The sequence below is a fragment of the Galleria mellonella genome, unplaced genomic scaffold, assembly GCF_026898425.1.
Source record: "Galleria mellonella isolate WM207_F2 unplaced genomic scaffold, CSIRO_AGI_GalMel_v1 utg78, whole genome shotgun sequence".
NCBI lineage: Eukaryota > Metazoa > Arthropoda > Insecta > Lepidoptera > Pyralidae > Galleria > Galleria mellonella.
The window spans coordinates 2,665,707-2,686,452 of NW_026442151.1; the positions used below are offsets into that span (position 1 = coordinate 2,665,707).

At 34.9% G+C, this 20,746-nt stretch overlaps 2 protein-coding genes across 6 annotated transcripts in view; both read right to left on the reverse strand.

The window, feature by feature from the left end:
• Positions 1-1,322: 1,322 nt before the first annotated feature.
• LOC113517486 (macrophage mannose receptor 1-like) lies at positions 1,323-4,857 on the reverse strand. 2 transcript variants are annotated; one of them, XM_031912514.2, is made up of 5 exons: positions 4,676-4,857; positions 4,336-4,599; positions 3,522-3,719; positions 2,751-2,984; positions 1,323-2,014 (listed from the first exon to the last, which is right to left on the reverse strand). In XM_031912514.2, exons 1-5 carry the CDS (start codon positions 4,734-4,736, stop codon positions 1,821-1,823), a joined length of 951 nt encoding a protein of 316 aa, XP_031768374.2. In that variant the 5' UTR covers positions 4,737-4,857; the 3' UTR covers positions 1,323-1,820. The 2 variants fall into 2 exon arrangements, with proteins under 2 accessions (XP_031768374.2, XP_026757963.2); XM_026902162.2 differs by having other exon boundaries at positions 2,733-2,984; positions 4,676-4,849.
• A 2,323-nt stretch (positions 4,858-7,180) lies between these two features.
• LOC113517298 (ecdysone receptor) overlaps positions 7,181-20,746 on the reverse strand; it is a 315,053-nt gene continuing 301,487 nt past the window's right edge. For 3 of the 4 annotated variants that reach the window (XM_052901561.1, XM_052901562.1, XM_026901943.3), the window contains 6 exons: positions 17,374-17,538; positions 15,182-15,474; positions 14,784-14,963; positions 13,623-13,781; positions 12,332-12,554; positions 7,181-12,090 (listed from right to left, as the gene is read on the reverse strand). In XM_052901561.1, coding sequence (XP_052757521.1) covers positions 11,795-12,090; positions 12,332-12,554; positions 13,623-13,781; positions 14,784-14,963; positions 15,182-15,474; positions 17,374-17,538 — 1,316 coding nt within the window. In that variant the 3' untranslated portion in view covers positions 7,181-11,794. The remainder of the gene's footprint in view (positions 12,091-12,331; positions 12,555-13,622; positions 13,782-14,783; positions 14,964-15,181; positions 15,475-17,373; positions 17,539-20,746) is intronic. The other variant, XM_026901944.3, reaches the window with a different exon arrangement.

Here is a 20,746-nt window from a genome sequence, read left to right on the forward strand (position 1 = left end):
TTCGGGGGTTCCGATAAATTCTTTGATTTGAGATAATCAGAATATGGTATTGATTTTCTAAAATTCTGTCTACTCGTGCGAAGCCGGGTCGAATCGCTAGTGTGTAAATATATGTATACTGTTTTGTATTATTCTTTAAGTGGTGCAAAAAAGACTAAATGAACAAATAATATTGATTACAGTGTAAATTAAACGTGCTGTATATTTTATATTGTTGATGATATTGATATTATCATTACGAGTTATAATTATTGATATAATTATTGTATTCACTTATAAAAATGTACACAATAAATAACATTGAGATAGCCTCGTCACCTATTATAATACGTGTAGATATCTATCATTCACTGATAAATATTACCCTGTATGTAATGCATGATACCTATTAGTAACTGCGTTTATACCTATCTAGGGTTTATACCTCAATATATATATATAAACGTTTACTTGTCTATTGTTGGCAGATTGTAATGTAGAAGCATCGTGATTTATTCATAATGAATGTGCAACTTCAGGACTTCTTCTTGTTCCCAAAAACCAAATTGGTACTTGCATTTGGGGGACATAAATGAGATAAAAAAAGCTACGACGGGGCAGCTGAGAAACCTTTCTTAAAGGTCTTTCAAGGATGCGAATAATTGTAAAATAAAATTTTTTAAAAAATTGATAAAAAAAAGTGCATTATGTGCATTATGTCACAGGGGGAGTACTTTGAAGGGGATAAAATTGATTTACCTGAATAATTGTAAAATAAAATTTTTAAAAAACTTTTATACGTACTTTCCGGACAAACCTCGTATGTGATGCATGATACCTATTAGTAACTGCGTTTATACCTATCTAGGGTTTATACCTCAATATATATATATATAAACGTTTGAGTCTGATCTGTATTCTTCCTCATCCTCATCATCTCATCATCATTAGTCCTCATTTATCATTTCTCACGGATGCACCACCTGCGTATACCGAGGGAACAAGCGAAGTTATCATTCTATTATCATACATTAAAAAACAAATCGCTGGCAGATTACATTGTATATATCAATAAAAGATAAAATATGTATATTTATGTAATATATATAAATGTGTATAAAATATATTTATTATTGTACTTTTACACCAAAAAGTTTATACAGTTTTGTTCACAGCAAAATGCATGCTCCTACTGCCGAATTTAGATTTCAGATATTAGGGGATTGATATGTTAAAAAACATAAATCCCAAATAAAAGATATAAATAAAAATCAAAACAAGGATATTGAAGGAATATCTAGTTGATTTACTTAATTTTTGTTGTAAGTAAATAAAAAGCAGTGTTCTGATAAGCTGAATAATTTTAATTGTCATTAATAATTTTGTTATTTTGTGTTACCATGACAACGCATTCATTTCAAAGTAGTTTAACATTTATGTTCCAGTTTAATTGTAAATTTCCCTTCAATTAAGAACCTATTAACATTTAATAAAAAAATCTGACAAATATTCGAGTTGATCAGATGACAAATAGTGAGGCCGTCGACCCCGCTGAAGTCTTTAAAAATCCTAGGTAAAAATGTTTCTTTTTTTATTACTACACCTATTTATAATTAACTAAATAATGCTTATAATGCCTTGGTATACAAATTCAATCTTTGTACGTAATTAGCCTTAGTAATTTCTTTCATACGATTGAGCATATTTTTTAGTCATTACTCCAGAGTATAGTATAATATGATGTACATGAATTGAAATTTTTTACAGATTAATAATAAACAAAAATCAGTCCCATAGAATATACTATCACTAGGTACTTGTCGGTTTCATTTAATAATAGTCTATAAAGTTGCAAATCTCTCATCAAAAGTGACATCGATAAGGTTATCACATTCACATATGAAGAAACACTTGTGATGACAACCCAAATCGTTCAATTTGCCGTTATAAAACATAGAGCCACATTTCTCGCTATCGCCCCCGTCGGGTTGCTGGTTGCCCCATTTGGAGTAGCCAACATCTTCCAAAGCCGTCCCTGAAATAGAAAAAAAAAACAGTAACAAAATTTCATAAATTCAAGTCCTCAGTGTCTATAGGTATCTATATATGTGATACTTAGGTATGGATTGTCTATGATAACATGACACGCCCCACCAAAACTCAAAAAAATAAAAATGTGTGAGTAAAATATTTATTATGTTTCGATCATGGAATATAATACAGTTTGGCCAGATTACTACTAAAATGCAGTGACTATACTCGTATATTCTTTATTGCTACTGAAGACGTTTCCTCACAAACACAGACAGAGCACTACGTCTGAATATGGTCACACATATTGAAGTAAAAACTTGGACGGGCGTGCTTTTTTTTTTTTTTATACAACTTAGAATGGCAAACAAGCTGACGGCCCACCTGATGGAAAGTGGTAACCGTCGCCTATAGACATGAGCAGTACCATGGACATAACAGAGTGTACTGTTTCGCCCATGATACCCCCCATGCGCTGCCATTCCTGAGGACTCAGGTGTTATTCCTCTGTACCCAGTAAATTCACGCCATATCCCACTCTTCAAACTGAAACACAGCCATGCAAACACAACTGCTTCATGGTTGAAACACGAATGGGACAGATATATAGCAATCGACTTTATATACAAAGATATATCATATATATATATATATATATATATATATATATATATATATATATATATATATATATATATATATATTTATATATATATATTGACCTTTAATAGAAATCCAACCCTCTTCGTCAACGTTATGAAATCCCAACAACACAGCTCCTCTTAAGTAGTTCCCTCGAACTAAATCTTTCGGTGCTTCTTGGGTGAGTTTAACAAAATAATCTGCCTCTGCTTGACTTTCTATTATCGCTAAGAATGATTGCTCTGCGTTGCATGTAGCATATGCTTCAGTCCAGTTTTTAGGCGTCAAATGAAATTTGTAACATCTGCCGAAAGTTTCCGAGTACGTATAACCTGAAATAATGAATAAGTATTAAATTAGTTCACTGTTAAGTAAAGTATAGGTGGCTTATATCAGAAAAGAAGTTGCCGCAATCAATTTCCACTCAGTCGACCGTTCTCTGTGAATAAAACTAAAATATCTAGACTCAGAATTAATTTGTTTCTTAAAATGGTCCCACTGAGAATCTGAACCTAGGGTGTCATCTACATAAGGCAAAATGTCCTGCAAAGCAACTACGTTATAGAACTTATCATAGATTTACTTTATAATTTCCAGAATTACGTCCCTATATTATTTATATTAATCCACCTGTTTAATTTAATAATTATCTAATCGATCCAGAGTAAATGTTAAGCTTGATACACTGTATTATTATTTATTTATGTAGCTAAATAGTATGACAGTAATAATAAATTTTGTAACACAAACGTACAAGAGCCATTAAACAATATTGTATGCACTAGTATTCTATTTATTGCTTATATGGGAAAAGAATGCTAATAAATAAAGGCATCTTATTTATATTTTGCAATGTAAAATTATTTTACCTGTATCTGGCATATTACAAGCAGAGTTCCATTCCAAGGAAGCTAAAGTTTTCTTGCAAATGAAACGTTGTTTGGCAGCACAATTATAATCATTGAAAGCGCCGTTGTTCCGTCGCATTACCACACAATCTTCGTTGCCATTCGCATTGTTTGGTTCGCCTTTTGACCACTTATGGTATATATCCGATATTGAAACTCCTATATACATAAACAATGTAGATAAAGCAGAACTTACAATATTTTCGTGCAATCACGTGCAGTGATATTTTTGTATAGATATTAATTAATTAGAAAAAAAGAATTATCTTCATAATTTCAGCCACTGACTATCAGATATAAAACAATGCCCTTTTAAAAAATTATGTTTTAAATATTGTGTTCAACAACAAAGGGATTGTAATTACAAGAAAAATTATACTTATAGTGAAATGCCATCGAATGCAAAAATGTTAAACATGATCGATTCAGAATTGCTATAAATGTAAAAAGAAAATGCAACCGTATATACTTACAATTCGTTAATCTATGATCTATAGAGATACTCATATTTTTCATACGAACTGTTAAATACCCATAACTTCAGATACATAGTGCGTTATATACATTATAAATTATATGTAATTAATAAAATTCATAAGGAAAATTTCCTTTATTTTATTACAATGGAGAAGTGTTGCATTGTGTTCTATCTCTTTCCATTCCATGTGAGTGTTAGAACACAATCGAAAGAGACAGAAGACAACTATTATTTTATGAATCTTAGAGTATGGCTATAAGATGAGAAGGAAAAAATAAACAATAATCTAATTCTTACCGTCAATAGTTATGAATGCTCCCTTGACTAACAATGAAGAAATACCAATAAAAACTTGTTCAAATGCCTGTTCGCTTGTCCACATTTTAATAACGCTGTTCGATTCTGCCTCATCTACAGGATAAAACAAACTAGCACCTTCAAGCTTGCAAGTCTTTCTTGCATCTTGCCAACTCTTTGATATAGTATGAATTTTATAAAAACTTTCCGTATCTTCTAAATATTTGTAGTCTTTCCTGAAGAACTTTTTGTCACGTTGTCCATCTGAAAAGGGGAAATTTATTTAACTTGCCTTAGTACTTTCAACTGTTGTTTATGTCTATAACACTTAATCACTCACATGAACAATGCAGTATTATTTCGATTAATAATAAGACATGTAAAATTGTAATAGGAAACATTGTTTGCAATAAGATTTTCTGAACACGAATTGAGTGCGCACGGGTCGTAGTGCCACGCACCAATGAAGATAAATTATTTTATCGAACAAGCCTCGTAATTAAGTTGCGTATTTTCTTGATTTCTGAACATAATTACTTATAAATCGACACATGTGCATAAAATAAATTTTTATAATGATATGAACTGTCAAGGAAATGTGGAACAAAAAAACATTCAATAATACCTACTTAAGTACTGCGTATTTTTTTTAATGGGTAATAATGGATCGGTAATCCCACCCGCGCTATCGGTATACACCGGCGGGGCACCAGTGAAGGATGATAGGTGAGGATGAAGCGGGCCAGTTAGCCCATCGTGACGAATTAAACAAGAATTGTTCATGATGGTTTCCAGGGGGAACCACGTGGAGGTCGACCTGACAGGATATATTGCTAGTAATGGGGCTATTTGACCCCATTATTAACAATCCCTTTCCCCCCAGTACTGCGTATTTGTTATTAGGTACCTACATAACTACCGATTTTAATAAACTATTACTAGATATGTACCTAATTAACATATAGATATATAATGTATAAGAATATTATATATAGTAAAGTATGTCTCTTTGTTGTTTCCTCCAAAAGATTACTCTAGTAAATTTATTATAAATACGAATAATTATAAGAAAAGATTACATTTGAGAAAACAAGTGGTGGCCGTATTGTTAAGAGCGATCTCTTCCAAACAACTTTTGATCGGAGAAGTGTAATCATAAATACTTAGGTAGGTATGTACATATTTTTTTTATTATTATTTTATCTTTTAATTTTGCCACAATTTTTATTTATATTTTTAGCTAATGTCAACTCATGGCATCCCTTATGAGTGGTTCCTAATAAATTTATGATTAGCCAACTAACTTTGACTTCATTTTCACTTATCATCACCCTCGAATGCCTGATAGAGTGGGGGAACTGATACTGATAAAGATGTTAAATCACATTACGTAATAATATACTCACAGGAGGCAAACGAACATGCGGCTCAGTTGATGATAAATGACGCCGCCCAAGTAGTTAATTTCTATTGTATTCATTGGGATTTCCGAACTACCTTGACTGAGAGAAAAAAAGATGCGTTATTAACGACTTCTAACAGCCCCATTGCTAACAATATACCTCTATTAGGTCGACATCCACACGGTTAAACCTGGAAACCATCGTGGATAGTTCTCGAATTCTTCACGATGTGCCAATTGAACTGCCATCCTTATCTGTCACTAATGCAGTACCAGCGCATAACGTTAACGCAGGCGACTGTACCATTCCATTTGCATCCATTAAAAAAAATTGCCTTGACTTCATATAGATTCATCCTACACTGAGGCCCCGCTCTGGGGCTCTACCTTTAGCATAGTCCATCTCGATCTATTAAAAACAGCCTCGCCAGCGTAAATTTATAATGCAGACGCAGGTTAACATTTTATAAAAAGTACTTCTTACAATTAAAAATCTGACCTTTGACATGGGTATAAAAATAAGGTATTTTTATGGTGTAAAGTAAAAGGTATTTTGTTACTTGTCTCTGTATTTTATTTCATTTCATTTACACCTGTTGCCACGGCAAGTGTTATTTTGCTCTACACCACCATTTACTAAGTTATATTATATTAAGATTATAAAATATTTGCATATTATCAATTTTATACTTTCTTGTTGTTGAAACATATTTTAAATATACTATCGGAACTTATCGCAACGCGATTGCAAGTAATAGTATACGTATCTACATTTTTTTCTTTTATGATGGTAAGCGGTTACCGTAGCTTATGAACTCCTGCAGTATCAGGGGCAGTACCTGATGTCTATTACTATGGAGTTATGTAGATACTATTTGTCTGCAATCGCGTGGCATTACATTTTAATAGTGTAAATAAACCTAATCTGGGAAGGGGGGGGGGGACAGGTATTGTTAGTAATGAGATCCAACAGACCTATTGCTAGCAATATACCCTAACAATCTCCACGCGGTTCCCGACTTGCTTCATCTATTATCCCTTACTGGTGCGCCAGCGTATTCTGATAGCGCAGGCGGGGTTACCATGTTATTATCACCCATTAAAAAAACACAACTGCTTCACGGCAGAAACACGAACGGAAAAGAGGTAACCAAGCAAACGACTTTTGTACAATGTCTACCACAGGGAAATAGTAAACTTACGCCCTTACTTATTCATAAAAGTTAAAACTTTCTATAAATCTATTTTATCAATAGTTAAGTCGCATAATTTTATGAATTCTTCTTTTTTCAATCAGTTTATTATCGAGGATGAAATATTTCCTTTCTTATTTAGCTTTACAGCTCAAATTTTGAGTTTGGAATATCAACACGTGATGCAATTTTTATTATGTATGTATCAAAAGTAATTGCTATAAATGGAGAGGAAAATAAAAGGCATAAATATATTTTATCTTCTGGTGTAAGTTTATTCGCATAACAATGTTTCATACAAATTTCCTCATTTTGTACACACCTTTTCTTTGTTTATTTTTGTAGTTTTTATAAAAGTTGACTCTCTAAAATTTTAACATATCGTCATGTCTGTTCCCTATATCTAATTTGCTTCACCGCTGCTGTTAAATCATGAAATAACAGAGTACTAAGGCAAAGTAATAGGAAAAAAATAATAATAATGTACTGTCAACTAAAACAAATTACGAAAATAATATACAATAATGTGCTATAATAACACGGAATGGGCCCTTAGAGCGTAACGTCAACCTTTCCATCCTTCCACGTGGCACTACAGAAATATAAAAACTTGGCCTTAGTAGTGTAGTAATGTTTAAGCTTCTGTGTCGAACGTTTTTTTGATCTGCGTGCCAGTTATAAAAGCGAGTTAGAACTCTAAAACATTAACAGGAGAGCGCTAAATTATTTGGCAGTTAGCGTGAGATGGACACTAAGATGAACATCGTTCGATCTGCAAAAACGACTGGCATGCGTCGCAAAAGCGGTTCGTGTGCACAGAAGCCAAACGTTACGCTTGTGGCAGTGTAACTGGCGCGAGTATCGGAAACATGACAGAAATACTGCAGCGAATGCAGTCAATCATTCATTTACGGACATTGCACATTGCTCTCGATGCACTGGTATCGGCTAGCTAGGCGGCTAGGCATCTAGACGACGAAGCGGCCAGGTGCCGCTCCGCGATGCTGCCCAGTTACACCTAACAAAATTCATTACTAAATAACAACTAAATCACTTTAAAATCAATTCAAAATGTACATTATTCATCTTATCAATGTAAACAAATCTAATCTGCTACAAAAAATTAGCAAATTTAAATACAAAAATCACCTAGTCCTCCTATATAAAATTAATCGCTTAAGTATTAGAAACACAATAGTGAGAGTGAAGGTTGCATTGCAACTCACTTGTGATATATCTATTATGCCTTTTAGTGTACATTCAATGAATGAATGAAAAGATATTGCATAGACACATTAAAACTAAAAATTGACTGTATGTACATTTTATATTTAATATGTAAATATTTGTACATATTGCACTCTGAAGTAACAAAATTATTAAGAATATCTGTCGAAACAAAGAATATATACGCAGAACAAATCATCGGTAAATACAAATTCATTTGAAATTAGCAATCACAATGTTCGTAGCTCGTACACTATACTAAGTCCCTATGGCTTACAAAGTTTACAAAAGATAAATACAGAGGTCATTTACAAAAAATATATATATATACTTCTACCCAAATAATATAAAAATAACAACAGCCATCTGTACTTTCTTAGATGAATAAAATTAAACGTACATATGTCAAACATATGACAATAGAATCTAAAGGTATCTATTTACAAAGTTAATGGACATATTATGTAGACTCTCCCAAATTAAGTCCATATCATTTTAATAGACTGGACGTGCCACGTTTGGTCACTACAATACTTAGTGCTTTCGTACGTAAAAGTAATATAAATGTAGATTCAGAAGGCATTGAAGGACAACTGGTTGTTATATAGTCGAACATCGAACTTCCTCGGCCAGTCTTGTCGTTACATTTCCCCTCTCCCTTCCACATGTTGACTTAACGGGTGCTCAAGTGTGCTGTCTCGCTTGTACATTACTATCCCAATTAGCGATATAAACTTATCATCTTACTAATGTTTCATTATCAGCTAAAGACACAAATTATATTAGGGTATCTCATTAATTATTAGTTTCTCATGTGAGATTATTACATACTTAATAAACCTATTACAATTTCGAAATTGAATAATATGTATCAAATACGACCGGCTGTGCACCGACGGGTTCCGAAAACTATGAAGCTAATATGAAACTACGCGTTCAAATGATGTATTAACAATTACTTATCCAATGGCAGTTATATTTGTCACAAACCTCTGATGTAGACGTAAGTAAAAGAAGATCGTGTAAACGCCGTACACGGTTTACGACCACATCTCAGTTATAAGGCATCGTATCGTAGCATAGAATATTCGGGATAGTTCAATTCTAACTACGGATCGCAACAACTCGACGGGATCTCATCTCACGCATACTGCATACTAGATCCATCGTGTATATACGTTCATAATGGCAGTGTGTTCGTTATGAATACGCCCCTATAACAGCAGAGACTCCTAAGACACTCCAGTGACGTTTTGTGCATCGATATCTATTTTAGAATCGCCTACTGCTAGAATAAAATTATATAAGTCGAAAAGATGTATTAAAGCGGACTAGCGCGCGGTCCGCGGTGCAAGCCCGATCGTTTCACGCTGAATTTTATACGTATATTAAGAAATGCATTTCCAAAAGTCCCAAACATACCGATTATGTAAATATACAACACACTTAATGGCATGTAAAGAAGACACATTCAACACGCACCGAACAAACACTTAATTACTCCTAAAACGCGTAAAATGTATGGATGGTGAAATCGTCGAATTTGTGTCGACGTTGCGTACACGAACATGCGACGCGATAAATTGGTGTTCTATTTGCAACAAACACCGGAGGCTTTGAGACGCACACTGTACAACAGATGGAGTCGTCGAATGAGCTACCGAAACGAAGAATGCCCAGCGACGAACGGAAAACCGCTTAACGTATGCATTAACAACGCTTATGGGTAATTGAGATCGATTAATTTTAGGTTCTATATACTATGATTTCCCACTCATCAACAATGTAGGTACACGATACAGGTAACGCGAAATAAGGCATATCATATAAATGGATTGTAGTATAGCTTTCATGGGCAGTTTCGAGTGTAGAAGTATTACTTAAAGTTCGTAACATGGAGACAGATTTGGCCATTGCACCGGGCATGGTGACACCTAGCGTGCATTGTAAGCATTACAGAAGCAGTGTCTACTACACCAATATTGTTCCCATAGTAAGCTCGGCCAAATACAGTAAGTTTTATTTATATTTTAAATCTGAATTCATAGAGGTAAGTTAGCTGCCATTTTGTACTCTTTATAGTTTTATTATACAAGGAATGTCGTGTCTACATTAAAACACGAAGAAAATCAGCGCCGAACACAACTCAGTGGGTGCCTAGACATTCTAATTCAATATCTACATACTGCCTACATAAACAGCTGCCTTAATACTTGCATGCAGTGTCGTATAAATAAATAAAGTATTTAAAGATACCTAATATTCGAAAATAAAAAAAAAATACTGGGATTTTCTAGCCAAATCTGCCTCCTTACACCTATGTATAATTTAGAACATGTGACACGTACACAAAGTCTATATATTTGTAATGTGTTATTATTACTTTACGCTTATGGAATAAATTGCACAGACTTTCATGTAACATTTGGCCTTTCAGCAAGTGGTAAGTGATCATAGCTGGTCCTGCAGCATGCCTAATCTAAACGAATCATACACATAGCACACTGCTACACAATGTAACACAGTGAACGCTACATTGCAGTTATAGTGTAAAATGCAAAGTGTGTATCATTAAATAAATTCAAAATAACAATAAGATTATCGTTTTCTCTCGTGAAAGCTCCGCATGACAGTAGTTTTATACGTAATAAGACACACTTATCTCAGCCTACGTAAGATAATTCAACATGTTATATATGTAATCACAGCGATAATAAATTATAATTACTCGTTTACTAGAGGGACATGGGCACAGGAAAATGGAACATGAATCGGAACTAAAATTGACGGGACACGATAACACGTCTGACATAAACTATATATAAACAAACACTGCGGTATATATCACCGACAGTAACGTCCGCCGGCAGCAGCGGCGCGTGCGCATCAACCGCCACACTGACGATGAGATTCGATCCACTAGTGCACCACTATCGGCTCAGCCTCGCATCCACAGTGCTGCAGTCAGCCAAACCAAGTTAAAACTAACCGCGGAACGTTACCTTGCGAACGATTCATCACATTATATATTAATCGAAAAGGTTAATCAACATATAGTTAATTTTGGTAAATAAACATATCAACTTTTCACCCAATAGAAACATCTCATATATTACTTTAATTTTATAACTCTCGTATTATGTACGTATCTGTAATTTAGGAGGTGTACTTATCGAACGTAGTCTTATCATACAGTCGTATCCGAGTGACCAACTCAGTATCCAGTCGTAAACGAAATAAACGTGGGCCCGCGACAAGCGTCGGCTAAAACGAGTGTGGGTCGTTTCGGCCGGCGCCGGGCGTGCAAACAATCAACACTATATATATTCTCCAAACGTTCAACAACACATATATTCACTAATCTCTCGCACATCATCGTAGTCGGTCACCGAATACGTACGAAATCGGGCAGCGTACCCTCTTAAGTAGTAAAATTTGCACAATCCTTATAAATACTTTCATCACGTCCGACTTCTATGTCCGAGCACTTCACTTAAACTAGCCAGTCTATGAGCGTTCTCTCCTCGGGGGCGCGCCGCTCGCCGCTCGTCGCTTAGAGCAGGCCGCGTGCGGCGGGAGCGGTGGCGGGGGCGGGGGCGGGGACGGGCCGCTTGGCGGCGAGGCGGCCGCACAAGGGCTAGAGCTCCGTGGGCGACTCCAGCACGGGCGTCTGCGTCGACGACATGTCCGCTACGTCCCAGATCTCCTCCAGGAAGGGTGGCAGTTTCCTGTTCTTCAGTTTGAGCGAGATACACATGTTGGAGTTCTGCATACCGAGCGTTCGGAGCTCCGTGAGCACCGCGAGGATCTTGCCATAGATAACCGAGCACCGCGGCGATGCGCTGTGTTGGTTTAGGATGTATACCCTTAATGTGTTCAGGTAGTATCTCTGGATCTCTTCAACTAGTTGCGGCTGCTCGAGGCCAGGTCGATCTGAAATTAAATTAAAACGATATTATTTTTTATTCCACGATTTATTAGCTTGGAATCAAATACCTTTAAGCCGACTCATAATTTTATTTTTTTATTCCATTGTTATTGTATTATTGATGTATTGAGTACTTTAAGAAGTTTTATCACATAAAATAAGCAGTAATAAAAGAGAAATTAATAACCATCAAAACAGATTAAATATATAACATCAACAAACTAATTAAAAACAACTATATATTACCTGAGAAGATGACGATGGCTGTGAGTAAGGCATAGTGCACATTGTCCATAGTCATGGAGTACATGCACCGACAGAAATGCAACAGGTCTTCGATAACGTAGGCCATGCCGGCTTTGCGGTAGTTGTCGCGGGTGTACGCCTGGTTGTTGGCGAACAGTACGCTGTCTGTCGCGGCGTCGTACCGTCGCGCCACTCGCAACATCATCACTTCACTTGAGCAAGCCTATTAAAAATAAAATATATAGTAAGATCTTCTGTTTGTAATATGAATCCTTACTAATATTATTAATATTAAATGACAGTGAGTTGTTTCTCTTCTTCTTCGCATTTACGGCTCAATTAATCGTCTTGAAATTTGGTATACAAGAGATAGAGAAGGACAGGCTATTATTGTCCCAGTAATCAATATATCTAGGTCACGGTGAAGGAGTCTGGGAAATAGGGATATTTATGTGCATGTATATTTACATACCTCAGCATGAAATCTCAAATGTGATAGAATAGGAAAAAACTATATAGGAAAGTTTTTTATAATATAAAATCCCTTTTGAAATATTTTATTCAATTTTCAAACAGTTAAATAAAATGGCTATAACTAGTTTGGCTACAATTTAATTATGTTTTTTTTTTCTATATTCTAATTTCGTTACTGAGATTTCAAAATTTCATTGCTAGTTTAGTTTTATACTTATCATTTGGCAATTAATAAATTGTAAGAATAATTTCCTTAAAATATATGATATTATAAACAGTAACAACCGACTAAACATTACAAGATACAACCATGCAGTGCTTGTCAATTGGTTCATGCAATTACGTGTTTACTAAGAATAAAAATTAGTCATTTGTAAGGGGTGTTGCCACTTCACTGCACATACTGCTGCTTTGTTACATCTAGTTCGCAGTGAAGGAGGGTGTGTATATTATATGGTTTGATTTACTACAACATTGATTTTATAGAATTCATCCAATACAGATAGAAATAAGAGTTCTTGTTCCTGGATGGATTGGATTCGTTTAGGCATTTAAATGAGTTTATTGATTTAATGAATTGTTTTATATTTTTAGTTAATGAATGTCTAAACGAATAAAAATGATATTTAGTACATTGAGAGACGAATATTAGGATATTATCTACTTTATTTACTATTTTATGTGTTCAAATCCATTGGCGTAGTACCAAAAATAAGTAAAATATATGGATTACAAAATCATGAAAATCCGTTCAGAATCCATAGAACCTCCTTTTTATCATCATGGATTTATAAAAAGTTATTATTACGTTACTTACCTTTAATAACGTTATTTGATCGGGTTGAGATATTTTCGAGAACCCAGGCAGTCCTTTGGCAAACTCGACTATTAGCTGCACCGTGAGGATGGTCATCTCAGTGATCTGGCGGAACGGCATGTCTGATTCTTCATCATCTTCGTCCGTTTGTTGCCACGTCTGCAAATAGTACGTTCTCGAATGAGTATTTTAAGGTGTGTATATAAATTCCCGATTTAGCACCCTGATGGAGCGGGTGCTATAAGCTAGGATAACTCTTTACAGTGTACCATGGGTCTTGCTTGTCTATTTTCTAAACTTTCGAAAAACTTATGTATGTAGAATGTTTTATTTGTATTGTATTAGTCGTTAACTGTCTATAGCTGAACATAGCACATATTAGGTTGCCATAATTGCCACGCTTGGAATTTTGGTGATGTTTTAAAAGGGACGCTGCTGCCCTTCCCTCAACCATTAAGTTCCCTTAGTCGCCTGTTACGACACCCACGGTAAAGGAAGGGGTGGCCTATTCTATGCCAGGAGCTACACGGTTACTAGAATGTTTTATACCAGAAAAGTAAATTTCAATCGAGTCAAGTAAATTGAAATCGAATTGAGACAATATTTACATTCCGAAGTTTAGTTTAAATGGTTCTTATTATCGTAGTGTGATAACGTCGGAGTTATATGTTAATTTTTAATAATATTTTAAGTCTCTTTGATTTAATATTTTATGACCTTGACAGCGAATTAAAACAATTAACCAATGCACGCAACATTTAAGATTAAAAATTTTGCACCTATTTTTTACTTTTATTGGAACGTTCTTTTCAATCGAAACGAAATTCTTTTTTGTTTTTGTTATACAATCAAAACACTTTAATTCGCTTCAGAGTACTCTTTGAATAAATCATTAATGGAAAATATTGAATGATTTTCGAAATTTAAATATAATTCCGACATTGTCACACTTCTGTAAGCTTCGGGATGAAAGCTACACAGCAAATCATAAAAGATTATATTACTTCAAATTCAAATGATTATATTCATAAATCTGAATAACTTTTCGCAAGAACAACAGTAGAATTCCTATTGTTGTAAATCTACGAATCTACATAGATAAACTTATTTACAGATCCATTGAAATCTATTCAAAAAATGCTAAAATAGTAATCTACTTACTTGAGTCACCCTTTTGAGATCCTCTTCTGAAGGTTGCTCGTAACCATCTTGGTACCACACGAGCCTTGCGATCAAGTACTGCTGGTTTGCAGTCAGGGGAGGGATGTTCTTTTGTCGGTTCTGCTCCATCAGTTTGTCTGATAGAAACCTCGGGACCACTTCGTGCTGTAAACATTCCAGCTTCACGTAGGAAACCGCTACGTTATTATCGCTTCACGGTGAAACGATTAACATTTACTTATAGCTAACAAGATTAGGCAGTATTTAATTTATATATATTTAGATATGAGAGTGTACAGGAAAACATTTTTAATAATGATACGAGAATCAGTTTTAATTAACAATATTGCATTGCAATTTGTTCATGCATTAATAAAATGAGATATAAGAAAACTTACAATCCTCGCAGCTTCCGGGGGTGGTGGGTCGCACTGCATTATGGGCGGCATGTGATCGTCTACTGTCGTTGTGCTCACTGGCAGTTTGTCTTTTTCTCTTTGCGCCCTCTTCTCTTTCCTTTTCAGCGCGCACGTGCCTTCCGGAACCACACACTCGGGCCTCATGCCCACCGCCAAACATTTTTTTAACCGACACTCTTGACATTTCCGCCGCATATACATGTCCATTTCGCACGCATGACCAAATTTGCATATGTACACTGCATTTTTGGTAACACTCCGCCTAAAGAATCCTGAAATTGCAAAGATAAGAAACAATTAAAATATTTGCAAACACATTTATCATTGTTTATATATTAATAATTATTTTGCGGCGTCAGAGGCTAACGTCCGTACTTCATTTTAAAGCTATCTCTGGTAAATTCCATTAAATGTAATCACATAAGAGAAAATACTAGGTACAAGTGGAAATGTAACAAAAACGTATACAGATTCACTTTCTTTATTTATAAATTAAAAAAGAATTATGACTAAAAGTGATGAAACATATAAATTGTGTACCTACATGTTCAGAAGATAAGATAGGATTGCACGTATGCGTGTAAAGTTGTACTGAAAAGCACAGGTCATTGACAGCGACTGCTGCTAGTTTAGTAGGTACAAACGTCGATTTTTATTGTACAAAATAAACAAGATAGATAGCGTGTAAATTGTTTGAATTGGACATAATTGTACAACGCGCTACATATAGATTATAGGTTGTTTTATGTTAGTTTATTCGATGTATTGTATCGGGTATACTATAGATAGGGTAAATGTAAATTCAGGTTGTGGGTGAAGGTTGGAAGCGATGTACGATTGGCGTGAATCAAGATCAGAGTACCAGACACGTTGCAGACAGTTATTGTGACGTTTGTCTCGACAACACGACTAAGATATGCACACACAGCTCGTAACTGCCTCTCACGGCACAATACGCTAATTCAACGCTGAATTGGCACGTTCGTAGGCGGCCAACGACTGAGAACTACGTGAAATGTACCTTGGCAGTATGAAACAGGAACCTACATGGAACTTTGTTTTTTATATAATTTGGGACGGCAAATAAGTTTACAGCCTGTTGAAAAGTCTCATCTGTTTTTTGCAGACCTTAACAGTAGGTAAGCACCATGGGCATTATATATATAGTATTACGCGGGTTCTATTCGGCTCATTTGTTCTCATTTCTGATAGCTGTTATAGTTATGTACCTAGTAATTTATTTGCTATTTTCCGTTCAGTAAATCAAAATATTGCCATGTAAGCACAGTTATATGGAAACATGATTGAGATAAAGTATACCCGAACAGCCGATTTGCACGACTTTTTCCTATGTCGGTTTATTATTTTTAAAAATATTTGGCAAAATGACAACCTGAATGGTACTTATACAATTATAGTTTGAACGCAAAGAAACTTGTGTTTTTTTCTCAGTTGTTAGTAATTAGACAATTGTCTAAAGAACAATCTTCTAAAAAAATACTTTTTTTCAACAAATTATTTATTACTCGCGAGTCGCGACTTTTTTTGGTTTGTTAAATTTATGATACCATATTTTGCCCAATATCCATTTTTACACTTCTATATTGGTGTTGCTGGGGTCCAATGGTTATGGTAATCATTTATTATCAGATGGGCTGTATGCTTGTTACTTATTATGGCATAAAAACTTTTCATGGAAATTCCTTTAATAACGATAAACATTTTTGAAAATGAACAAATTGTCGAATTAGTATGGATAAGAATATTAAATATTAGCAGTAATATTCAATAAGAAATCGTTTTGATTCATGTTCTTGAAGCACAATAACGCTTATTAAAATTATACTATCTATTATTCAATAATCATTCGACTTTTTTATCTTAAATATGAGTAATGCATTGTATAAATAATTAATCTAATCTAAATTACAAACTATTGATTTCTACAATTCCTAGCTGATCCAACAAACGTCGTTTTACTCTTTATTGCAACCTACCGACTTATAAGGATAAAAACTATTCTATCTCCCTACCTGGAGCATTAATAAAATTTTATTAAAATCGATTCTTGACACAGAATATATATATCAGGATAAATCACAAACATTGTATGTTACAGTGTAGAATATATATTAGAAATTTATACGAATCAATCTTGTAAACATACATACCTTTGCATCCTTCACACGTGAGCGCATTATAATGATATCCTGAGGCTCTATCGCCGCATACAAGGCATAACTCTTCCTGTTGACGGGGCGCGGGTCCTTTCTTTTGCCGTCGCGCATCTGAACTACACCCGTTTACACTCGATGCCGGTGACAAGTCCTCGCGACCTGCAATAAAACATAAATAAACTTTAGTATTCCTTGTTGCACGCTAAATGCAACTGCGCAATAAATGAAGACTGAGCCCGGTGGCCAGGGGCGTCGAGTGTCGAGAATATCTAAAATCGGACGCTATAAAATTTGCATACATTTCATGAACCATTTGTCGTGCTGGCGGACAAACGAGTACCTCGCTTTTGTTTTTCATTTAAAAATTTCGGTCTGATATTTCTTCGGCGAAGAGATGTAACGACACACACACTCGCAAGTGATTTTCGGCGGCACCGTGGACGTTTCCTGCTCAAACAAAAGGTGGCTAGAACCATCGTTCGCATACTGATTAGTTCGTTCGTTCGATTTTGTATTCCCAATGTCGACGGGAGCAGGGTGTGCGATGTGTGATGGAAATGTAATCGGTAATTGTCAATCACGGTAGTCGAAACTCCATAAAAAGTCAGACGAGGGTACCGACGAATCTGTTAAAGCACTTTATCTTCATCTAACAATGTTACCACTTAAATTTATTAGCCATGTATGGTATGGTAATCACGTATTTTTGCGACGTACTCTTCGTATTGGTATCCTGTTCAAATTTGGCATTAGGTTCCTAATGTTTCCGTGTCACATTAAGTATGTATATGTGTTAAGGGCATAATTTACACTTATGTTTAGTGTGGTAATTATTCTAAAGCGCAGTGAATATATTTGAAAGTCTACGTATTCACATCGGTCAAAATAGGGTCCATTTAAGCTTCTCTGGTCATTAATTTTATTTACATTTTATTTGTGTCCATTAAGGCGCGGCAGGCGGGTCGCTGGCCGCGGTCCGAGGTACCTGCGTTACGCAACCAGCCGAAATAGCTGCTGCCAAAAAAACTAGTTCCACGTGGGATCAGAGCCAGCTTAAACGTCCTCGCTTTGCCCACTGTAAGGTCGAGTCCTCACTGTAATTATTATAGGGTTATTTTATTGATAAACTTAGTTAATTCTATCTATTATGTAAACACTATTTTTGTCAGGTTTATTGAAGTTATAGACAATAAATATTGTATTATACGTGATGAGGTCATATGCATTTAGATGGGGCGTCCAAGTTGAAAAACGACCCAAAAACAATCAGCCAATATTTTGCTAACGCGTAGTAATCAAATATTTAATATCGTGTTGAAAACCGTACGAAAGTTTGAAAGTATAATATTAAACTTAAAAATAAAATGAGAGTTTGAGTAATGAAAAGTCATCAATTATATGATTAATATAATTTTAAAAGCATGCCATTTTTAGGTAACGTTGAGCTATTTTTGGCGGAACATTTGTAGAGGGGCTATCTAGAGGTTTTTGATCTGAATAGTTCATATCGTTATATTACGATTCGTTCTCTGAATTTTTTCATTGCTTGACTAAATACATCGACCTTGTTTACATTGGCGCTTGCCAATTCTGCTATATTATATTTATGTCAATATCTGCTGAAATTACCATCTAGTACGAGAAAAGGAGTGGCTTGGCCAAACGAATGATCATCATTAAAGGGGTCAAGTGTAGACTATTATAGCGTATTATGAGTATCTATCTACATTGAATTTGATTCCAGACTTCAATACTTTGTAAATATATATCTTCTTCCAGTAGTAGATATACTACTAGAAAACTGAAAAGTATCCATTTTTTTTATTAAAATAGTGCGTATGTTTTGTATGTGTTTGTTTGTAATGAACAAACTCAAAAACTATTTAACCGATTTAAAAAAAAAACCTATAAACAACTATATTAGCAGCGGGAAATATAGGCGATATTATCTATCTATTTACCCGTACGAAGCCGGAATGAATCACTAGTAATAAATAATTAGGCTAGAGACTGGCGGCACAGAAAAGAACAGATAATTTGTAAAAATATTTATTCCCACAATTGGTTAAACAAAAGTCTCGACCTTTTTTACCTGAGGCAAATGTACCTTGTTGCTTTACCATCTCTCGAAATATGGGTAATTGAAAACATAATAGACAATGAAATGAAAAAGAACAAATTTAATAATTCCATTAATGCACCTAATTGGTATTTAGGTTAAATGTAGAGTTAAATAACATTTTTATGGCTTGCCCGCAAATGATGCAATTAATCGGTTCTACGAGCTACGCCTGGTGAAAGTGTTAGCTATTTTAAATCTAGTTTGTTCTGAAGTTTTAAAAAGGTGACCGTTATAAACTGTTACATTATTATGATTTAAATTAAAAATATATATTTAAAAAGAGAGTAGGAATGTATTTGCCCTGAAATGGAGCGGCGTAGGTTAATGATAAAATGAAAATTACCTATGGAAATAATAGTAATGCATATAAAATTTTACTCAAAGTAAACTTATATATTGTTGTAATCTTAATAAATGAACCCTTACTTATATTATAAATGTGAAAGTAAGTTTGTGTATTTATTTGTTACCTTATAGAGCCTTAACGGCTTAACCACTATGAAATTTGGTACACACGTTCTATATGGGATGGAGGACACTTTTTATCTCGGCCAGTAAATATACCTCGGTCTTGCATATGTCGGTCTCGATTACAAGTTAGTAATAAATATTTTTTTCATTTCTAATATTACATAATTAAAAATACTATTGAATATTTTATTAAATAGTTTTATTTTTATGAAATAAATTAAAAAATATTTATAATATTATTTGAGATTGAATTTATGTAATAACTGTTGTTATTATCCATAATTAGTAACAACAAAATTTATTAGCCGTGAAAAAGAAAGCTAATCAAAAGTTGAACGCACGGATGACCGAGTCAGTGTGTTATGTTATTACGTCTCAGCTGTTCAGTGTGTTGCGCCCGCGCATTGGAAGGTCTAGTTCGTGTCGCTTCGGCGACGCTCGGGTCTGGTCGGTTGAATGAGCGAGAACTGCTCGAACGACAAGTGGGACGCGAGCGTCGACCGGGGGCAGCGTGCGGCCTTGACTCTTGAGGCCCTGCCTCCCTCCGCTCCTCCGCTACGCTCACCGCACAGCCACATTATTTATGATAGCATCAGAGCTCGAAGCAAACTCGCGATTCTCAACCATCTAATAATAACTCGTTTTTCCTCTCACGCGAGCTTAGTTTTTGCTCAAGATCTGGTAGATTTGTTTTTGATTTTTATACTTTTTTCGGCGTCTATAAATATTTTGAACTCCATTTTTAAAATCCCTTGAAATGCTATGATCCGAGTT

Bases quoted from the DNA above. Each gene is read 5' to 3' on its own strand.
- LOC113517486 (XM_026902162.2), bottom strand. From the start codon at position 4,736: ATGTTTCCTATTACAATTTTACATGTCTTATTATTAATCGAAATAATA. The intron at 4,600-4,675 runs GTGAGTGATTAA...TCCCCTTTTCAG, and splicing joins AATAATACTGCATTGTTCAT to ATGGACAACGTGACAAAAAG. The intron at 2,985-3,521 runs GTAAAATAATTT...TCATTATTTCAG, and splicing joins TTGTAATATGCCAGATACAG to GTTATACGTACTCGGAAACT.